Genomic DNA, 9,551 nt, shown 5'->3' on the forward strand with positions numbered 1-9,551 from the left:
ATTTTGAAGAAACATTGACACTAGCAATTGATTAACAAATCAATAAACTTGAATAATTATTGATATAAATAAGCCTGGCAGCTCTGTTTTGTTAACCACATTAAGAAAATAAATATAAATTTTGAATTAATTCCAGCTCCAAAATCCATTTATCTGGCAGATTGCCGTGTTTAAATGCCAAATTTTGGTAAATTTCTTCAGTCAAACAGGGTTTTCAAGATACATTGACACTAGCAATTGATTAACAAATCAATAAACTTGAATAATTATTGATATAAATAAGCCTGGCAGCTCTGTTTTATTAACCACACTAAGAAAATAAATATAAATTTTGAATTAATTCTTAAGAATTATGAATATTTCCAGCTCTAAAAACCATTTATCTGGCATATTGCCGTGTTGAAATGCCAAATTTTGGTAAATTTCTTCAGTCAAACAGGGTTTTGAAGAAACATTGACACTAGCAATTGATTAACAAATCAATAAACTTGAATAATTATTGATATAAATAAGCCTGGCAGCTCTGTTTTGTTAACCACACTTTAAATTAAGAAAGTTTCAATAATCATAACTTTTTTATGTAATATTTTTTTTTATGTTTGTTATTTTTTATATATGTTTTTTAATATTGCTAAAATTCTAAAAATAAGAGAACAACAAGCAAGGGCTTACAAGTCAATTATGACTTAGCCCTACAACTCAAGTAACCTTAAAAGATATATTTAATAAAAGAATTGAATTGAATTGAAAAAATATAAATTTTGAATTAATTCTTAAGAATTTGAATATTTCCAGCTCCAAAATCTATTTATCTGGCAGATTGCCGTGTTCAAATGCCAAATTTTGGTAAATTTCTTCAGTCAAACAGGGTTTTGAAGAAACATTGACACTAGCAATTGATTAACAAATCAATAAACTTAAATAATTATTGATATAAATAAGCCTGGCAGCTCTGTTTTGTTAACCACACTAAGAAAATAAATATAAATTTTGAATTAAATCCAGCTCCAAAATCCATTTATCTGGCAGATTGCCGTGTTTAAATGCCAAATTTTGGTAAATTTCTTCAGTCAAACAGGGTTTTCAAGATACATTGACACTAGCAATTGATTAACAAATCAATAAACTTGAATAATTATTGATATAAATAAGCCTGGCAGCTCTGTTTTATTAACCACACTAAGAAAATAAATATAAATTTTGAATTAATTCTTAAGAATTATGAATATTTCCAGCTCTAAAAACCATTTATCTGGCATATTGCCGTTATGAAATGCCAAATTTTGGTAAATTTCTTCAGTCAAACAGGGTTTTGAAGAAACATTGACACTAGCAATTGATTAACAAATCAATAAACTTGAATAATTATTGATATAAATAAGCCTGGCAGCTCTGTTTTGTTAACCACACTTTAAATTAAGAAAGTTTCAAAAATCATAACTTTTTTATGTAATATTTTTTTTATGTTTGTTATTTTTTATATATGTTTTTTAATATTGCTAAAATTCTAAAAATAAGAGAACAACACGCAAGGGCTTACAAGTCAATTATGACTTAGCCCTACAACTCAAGTAAACTTAAAAGATATATTTAATAAAAGAATTGAATTGAATTGAAAAAATATAAATTTTGAATTAATTCTTAAGAATTATGAATATTTCCAGCGCCAAAATCCATTTATCTTGCAGATTGCCGTGTTGAAATGCCAAATTTTGGTAAATTTCTTCGGCAAACAGGGTTTTGAAGAAACATTGACAATAGCAAATGATTAACAAATCAATAAACTTGAATAATTATTGATATAAATAAGCCTGGCAGCTCTGTTTTGTTAACCACACTAAGAAAATAAATATAAACTTTGAATTAATTCTTAAGAATTACGAATATTTCCAGCTCTAAAATCCATTTATCTGGCAGATTGCCGTGTTGAAATGCCAAATTTTGGTAAATTTCTTCAGTCAAACAGGGTTTTGAAGAAACATTGACAATAGCAAATGATTAACAAATCAATAAACTTGAATAATTATTGATATAAATAAGCCTGGCAGCTCTGTTTTGTTAACCACACTAAGAAAATAAATATAAATTTTGAATTAAATCCAGCTCCAAAATCCATTTATCTGGCAGATTGCCGTGTTGAAATGCCAAATTTTGGTAAATTTCTTCAGTCAAACAGGGTTTTAAAGACACATTGATACTAGCAATTGATTAACAAATCAATAAACTTGAATAATTTTTGATATAAATAAGCCTGGCAGCTCTGTTTTGTTAACCACACTAAGAAAATAAATATAAATTTTGAATTAATTCTTAAGAATTATGAATATTTCCAGCTCCAAAATCCATTTATCTTGCAGATTGCCGTGTTGAAATGCTAAATTTTGGTAAATTTCTTCAGTCAAACAGGGTTTTGAAGGAACATTGACACTAGCAATAGATTAACAAATCAATAAACTTGAGTTATTATTGATATAAATAAGCCTGGCAGCTCTGTTTTGTTAACCACACTAAGAAAATAAATAAAAATTTTGAATTAAATCCAGCTCCAAAATCCATTTATCTGGCAGATTGCCGTGTTGAAATGCCAAATTTTGGTAAATTTCTTCAGTCAAACAGGGTTTTGAAGAAACATTGACACTAGCAATTGATTAACAAATCAATAAACTTGAATAATTATTGATATAAATAAGCCTGGCAGCTCTGTTTTGTTAACCACACTTTAAATTAAGAAAGTTTCAATAATCATAACTTTTTTATGTAATATTTTTTTTTATGTTTGTTATTTTTTATATATGTTTTTTAATATTGCTAAAATTCTAAAAATAAGAGAACAACACGCAAGGGCTTACAAGTCAATTATGACTTAGCCCTACAACTCAAGTAACCTTAAAAGATATATTTAATAAAAGAATTGAATTGAATTGAAAAAATATAAATTTTGAATTAATTCTTAAGAATTATGAATATTTCCAGCGCCAAAATCCATTTATCTTGCAGATTGCTGTGTTGAAATGCCAAATTTTGGTAAATTTCTTCGGCAAACAAGGTTTTGAAGAAACATTGACACTAGCAATAGATTAACAAATCAATAAACTTGAGTTATTATTGATATAAATAAGCCTGGCAGCTCTGTTTTGTTAATCACACTAAGAAAATAAATATAAACTTTGAATTAATTCTTAAGAATTATGAATATTTCCAGCTCTAAAATCCATTTATCTGGCAGATTGCCGTGTTGAAATGCCAAATTTTGGTAAATTTCTTTGTAAAGGAAGACGAGGTCAAGGTTTGACCGTTGAGTTCGATTAAACAATTAAGTAAATGATAACTTTAAAAAACAAGTCTTTATTCTGCGCTCCGATATCGTGTATACAGTTCGATAACCTTTCCACCGAGTCCAGGTTTACAATTAACCATCGGCCTCCTGTAAGCACCGCCTTATAACGTCCAAAAAGCCCGCCGATGTCAACCCTTGAACTCCAGATAAGACTCCCGCCGCTGGACTGGTGGCGCCATCTCTCCATCGCTCCTGCAACCAAACCATAAACAAAACCCACCGAGGCTTCCCGTAAATGACTCCCCGTTACATCTTCCCCCACCCCAAAAAAGGGAAGCCTCGGAAAAAACGGAAACAAGAGAATTGATCAAAGAGACTTTATTGAAAAAACCAGCCGAAACTTCAAACCGATAAATAAATACCGTACAACTGCTGAACGTTCTCCAACAGAGCCGCCGCCAGAGGATCCACCGCACAACCCCGCAAAGTAGCCAACCGATGTACTAACACCCCCGCAAGGCCCGGCAGCGGAACCGAGACGTCCGAAAAATAGTCCACCGGCAGACCCCCAGGAACAAACAATGGTGCAGCTGATTCCACCACAATCCGACCTATCGCAGCCCGCCGAAACACTTCCCGGGCCGGCCCCAAAGACGGAAAAGTGGCCATGGGAGAGTATCCCAGCCACAGGTTCGGAAAATACCCTAAGAATTGGTCCGCGTCCCACCGAGACCCCGAGAAATTATGAAGCAAAATGTGTTGCGACCGTCCGACATATTCTTTAAGTAACCGAAACACCTCCGAATACGCCCCCCGACACTGCACCACGACCGGAAACTGATACCGCCGGGCCAGCTCAAGCTGAGCAATGAACAACGCTCGCTGGACCGAGTATGGAACCCGACCCCTAATGCTCCGATCCAGTCCACACGCACCGATCCCTACCACCCGATTATGCCTCAAAATGCCCTCAATTGCCACCGAAAACCCGGCGACACTTCCATCCAACGCATTCCTCGGCGGCACACCGACCACCACCCAAACCCGAGAATTCGCCACCAACCGATCCAATGCCACCGGCAAAGTAGCCGGAAGAGCCAAATTAGAGACGCACCCGACGAAGCCGTCCCCGAAATATCCAGGCTTTAACTCCACCAACCGATCAAATGACATATCAGCCGGCCAGACCAGCTTCTTAGAAATCTGGGTAATGTACCCAAACCCATCCAAATGCCGAAAAGCACACCTCTCCAACGCTGCCTGAGCCTCCGACGGTCGAGAACCCACCGAGACGTCCAAACAAACGGTAGCCACCGCCGACGGACCAACAACCGGTACCATTTGCGAAGCAACCGGAACCATGGACGGAACTTCCTCAGAACCCTGCTTCACCGGAACATCCGAATCCTCAGACCCTTTCTCCAACACCGCCGCTGCCTCCAAAACCTCCAACAGTAACGCCTGTCCAAAACCTCCGACCCCAGCCGCACGACGCACCACCAGACGTTCGACCTCCACCAACTCGTCCCTGCCACCATCACTCAGCAAGAGTACGTCCTCGACCACCCCAGGATCCAATACCTCTTCCGACATACCTGCAACTTACCATCTAAATTACTACAAAGATTCCCTAGTCGTTACAAAAGGAGAACCCCCAACTGGCCAAGACAAAAAAAACCATCCAATCTCAACCCATGGCCAAAATGATCCCGAAGATACGTCGCACCCTGAGGACCCGACCGTAGCTTTCCGAACCGGCCCTGGAGTAATATCATAAACACCACGCCGAGGACATTTTCCCCGACTAACCAGCAACCGGTTCCACCCATAACGCCCAGGCAAAGTCAACACATGCCCAGAATCCCGGCCCCAGGTCCACTGCCCGGCCCACCACAGAGAAAAACCCTTGACAGAGAAAACCCCGGGCCGCGTCCACCGGAAAAGACATACGCAAGAAGACAGAACTCCACCCCTGACATTCCCTATGAAGGAATTGCCGACCAGAATCCCCCCTCGATTTCAGCTTAGAACCATCAGAAGTAATGATGAAGCCCATCAAGGTAACCCGTCGCAAAACCCCTTCAACCCAACAGCATGGTCCCCGAGGCCACCCGGGTAGTTCCTCCAATTGCACCACGTCCCCCCTCAGCGGACCACAGCTCCAATGACCCTGTTCCCCTATTTCTCCAGCCGTAGTGTTACCAAGCCTGAACCCCCTACACGGACCACCCTGCTTCGGAGAGCCGAACAAAGAAAACGCAGCGATACCCCGTCCAGAACCAAGAAGAGGGACAAATTCGCCAGTATGTACGTTACCGACGTGATAAGAAATCACCGAAAAATCCCGCTCTCTGGATCCCCAATGAAGCTGACGGAACTGCCGCCCGACGTCCGCCCCCGGTTCGAGTTTCCAACTACCAGTTTGATAGTGCCCGCCAAGGTAAACCCGTCGCCGACAGAAATCCTCCTCAACCCACCAGAACCAGCCCCGAGACGAGCCAGGTGAAGATCATCATTATGCTTCCCGCTTCAGTCCCAGACGACGACAACCGCACCAACTCTCCCCGGCTAACCCCCTAGGAAGGGCAAATAATCAATTCGTCCCGAATTCCACCGCCCACGTGCCAGCCGGGCCGCCATGGAAAACCATCCTCCACCATCCCACAACTCCGTAACCTCCTGTCTCTACAACTCCGAACCATCGCAAACCATGACGACAAACCCGAAAGAAACCTATGTTCTAAGTCAACCAGTCGATCGACCCCGATATCCCCAACCATCAACCGTAATATTGCCCCAGCAATTAATACCACAACCAACGGACCCCAGATAGAACCGCCACCAACCATGTCTCTCATTATAGAAAACAAGCTATAAAGAAACCCTTCCCCATTTAAAAACTTTCCATAAGCCCCATTAAAAATAAACCAAGACCATCAGAAGATAGCCCACATAGAACCTTGTATAAAAATACTAAAACCAGCCCATTCACCATAGGAAAGACATTGCGGAAAAACCTCCAAAACTTACGATCAGCGGAAAAAAAAATTATCTCGGCGGAGCCTCCAAAAATGTAGGGGAAGACGAGGTCAAGGTTTGACCGTTGAGTTCGATTAAACAATTAAGTAAATGATAACTTTAAAAAACAAGTCTTTATTCTGCGCTCCGATATCGTGTATACAGTTCGATAACCTTTCCACCGAGTCCAGGTTTACAATTAACCATCGGCCTCCTGTAAGCACCGCCTTATAACGTCCAAAAAGCCCGCCGATGTCAACCCTTGAACTCCAGATAAGACTCCCGCCGCTGGACTGGTGGCGCCATCTCTCCATCGCTCCTGCAACCAAACCATAAACAAAACCCACCGAGGCTTCCCGTAAATGACTCCCCGTTACATCTTCAGTCAAACAGGGTTTTAAAGACACATTGATACTAGCAATTGATTAACAAATCAATAAACTTGAATAATTTTTGATATAAATAAGCCTGGCAGCTCTGTTTTGTTAACCACACTAAGAAAATAAATATAAATTTTGAATAAATTCTTAAGAATTATGAATATTTCCAGCTCCAAAATCCATTTATCTGGCAGATTGCCGTGTTGAAATGCCAAATTTTGGTAAATTTCTGCAGTCAAACAGGGTTTTGAAGAAACATTGACACTAGCAATTGATTAACAAATCAATAAACTTGAATAATTTTTGATATAAATAAGCCTGGCAGCTCTGTTTTGTTAACCACACTAAGAAAATAAATATAAATTTTGAATTAATTCCAGCTCCAAAATCCATTTATCTGGCAGATTGCCGTGTTGAAATGCCAAATTTTGGTAAATTTCTTCAGTCAAACAGGGTTTTGAAGATATATTTACACTAGCAATTGATTAACAAATCAAAAAACTTGAATAATTATGGATATAAATAAGCCTGGCAGCTCTGTTTTGTTAACCACACTAAGAAAATAAATATAAATTTTGAATTAATTTCAGCTCCAAAATCCATTTATTGGGCAGATTGCCGTGTTGAAATTCCAAATTTTGGTAAATTTCTTCAGTCAAACAGGTCTTCGAAGAAACATTGACACTAGCAATTGATTAACAAATCAATAAACTTGAATAATTATTGATATAAATAAACCCCGCAGCTATGTTTTGTTAACCACACTAAGACAATAAATATAAATTTTGAATTAATTCCAGCTCCAAAATCGATTTATCTGGCAGATTGCCGTGTTGAAATGCCAAATTTTGGTAAATTTCTTCAGTCAAACAGGGTTTTGAAGATATATTGACACTAGCAATTGATTAACAAATCAATAAACTTGAATAATTATTGATATAAATAAGCCTGGCAGCTCTGTTTTGTTAACCACACTAAGAAAATAAATATAAATTTTGAATTAATTCCAGCTCCAAAATCCATTTATCTGGCAGATTGCCGTGTTGAAATGCCAAATTTTGGTAAATTTCTTCAGTCAAACAGGGTTTTGAAGATATATTTACACTAGCAATTGATTAACAAATCAAAAAACTTGAATAATTATGGATATAAATAAGCCTGGCAGCTCTGTTTTGTTAACCACACTAAGAAAATAAATATAAATTTTGAATTAATTTCAGCTCCAAAATCCATTTATTGGGCAGATTGCCGTGTTGAAATTCCAAATTTTGGTAAATTTCTTCAGTCAAACAGGGTTTTGAAGAAACAATGACACTAGCAATTGATTAACAAATCAATAAACTTGAATAATTATTGATATAAATAAGCCCCGCAACTGTTTTGTTAACCACACTAAGAAAATAAATATAAATTTTGAATTAAATCCAGCTCCAAAATCCATTTATCTGGCAGATTACCGTGTTGAAATGCCAAATTTTGGTAAATTTCTTCAGTCAAACAGGGTTTTGAAGATACATTGATACTCGCAATTGATTAACAAATCAATAAACTTGAATAATTATTGATATAAATAAGCCTGACAGCTCTGTTTTGTTAACCACACTAAGAAAATAAATATAAATTTTGAATTAATTCCAGCTCCAAAATCCATTTATCTGGCAGATTGCCGTGTTGAAATGCCAAATTTTGGTAAATTTCTTCGGTCAAACAGGATTTTGAAGAAACATTGACACTAGCAATAGATTAACCAATCCATAAACTTGAATAATTATTGATATAAATAAGCCTGGCAGCTCTGTTTTGTTAACCAAACTAAGAAAATAAATATAAATTTTGAATTAATTCCAGCTCCAAAATCCATTTATCTGGCAGATTGCCGTGTTAAAATGCCAAATTTTGGTAAATTTCTTCTGTCAAACAGGGTTTTGAAGAAACATTGACACTAGCAATTGATTAACAAATCAATAAACTTGAATAATTATTGATATAAATAAGCCTGGCAGCTCTGTTTTGTTAACCACACTAAGAAAATAAATATAAATTTTGAATTAAATCCAGCTCCAAAATCCATTTATCTGGCAGATTGCCGTGTTGAAATGCCAAATTTTGGTAAATTTCTTCGGTCAAACAGGATTTTGAAGATACATTGACACTAGCAATTGATTAACAAATCAATAAACTTGAATAATTATTGATATAAATAAGCCTGGCAGCTCTATTTTGTTAACCACACTAAGAAAATAAATATAAAATTTCAATTAATTCTTAAGAATTATGAATATTTCCAGCTCCAAAATCTATTTATCTGGCAGATTGCCATGTTGAAATGCCAAATTTTGGTAAATTTCTTCAGTCAAACAGGGTTTTGAAGAAACATTGACACTAGCAATTGATTAACAAATCAATAAACTTGTATAATTATTGATATAAATAAGCCTGGCAGCTCTGTTTTGTTAACCACACTAAGAAAATAAATATAAATTTTGAATTAATTCTTAAGAATTATGAATATTTCCAGCTCCAAAATCCATTTATCTGGCAGATTGCCGTGTTGAAATGCCAAATTTTGGTAAATTTCTTCAGTCAAACAGGGTTTTAAAGAAACATTGACACTAGCAATTGATTAACAAATCAAAAAACTTGAATAATTATGGATATAAATAAGCCTGGCAGCTCTGTTTTGTTAACCACACTAAGAAAATAAATATAAATTTTGAATTAATTTCAGCTCCAAAATCCATTTATTGGGCAGATTGCCGTGTTGAAATTCCAAATTTTGGTAAATTTCTTCAGTCAAACAGGTCTTCGAAGAAACATTGACACTAGCAATTGATTAACAAATCAATAAACTTGAATAATTATTGATATAAATAAAC

The 9,551-nt window shown here is 36.6% G+C and overlaps 1 protein-coding gene across 1 annotated transcript; it reads right to left on the minus strand.

The window, feature by feature from the left end:
- Positions 1–3,679: 3,679 nt before the first annotated feature.
- Positions 3,680–4,618, minus strand: LOC149936093 (3'-5' RNA nuclease TATDN2-like). The gene has a single exon (XM_090153624.1). It carries the CDS (start codon positions 4,616–4,618, stop codon positions 3,680–3,682), a length of 939 nt encoding a protein of 312 aa, XP_090009750.1.
- Positions 4,619–9,551: the final 4,933 nt, after the last annotated feature.

The sequence above is a fragment of the Leiobunum rupestre genome, chromosome 7 (assembly GCF_980474605.1).
Source record: "Leiobunum rupestre chromosome 7, qqLeiRupe1.1.hap1, whole genome shotgun sequence".
In the NCBI taxonomy this organism is placed as follows: domain Eukaryota; kingdom Metazoa; phylum Arthropoda; class Arachnida; order Opiliones; family Sclerosomatidae; genus Leiobunum; species Leiobunum rupestre.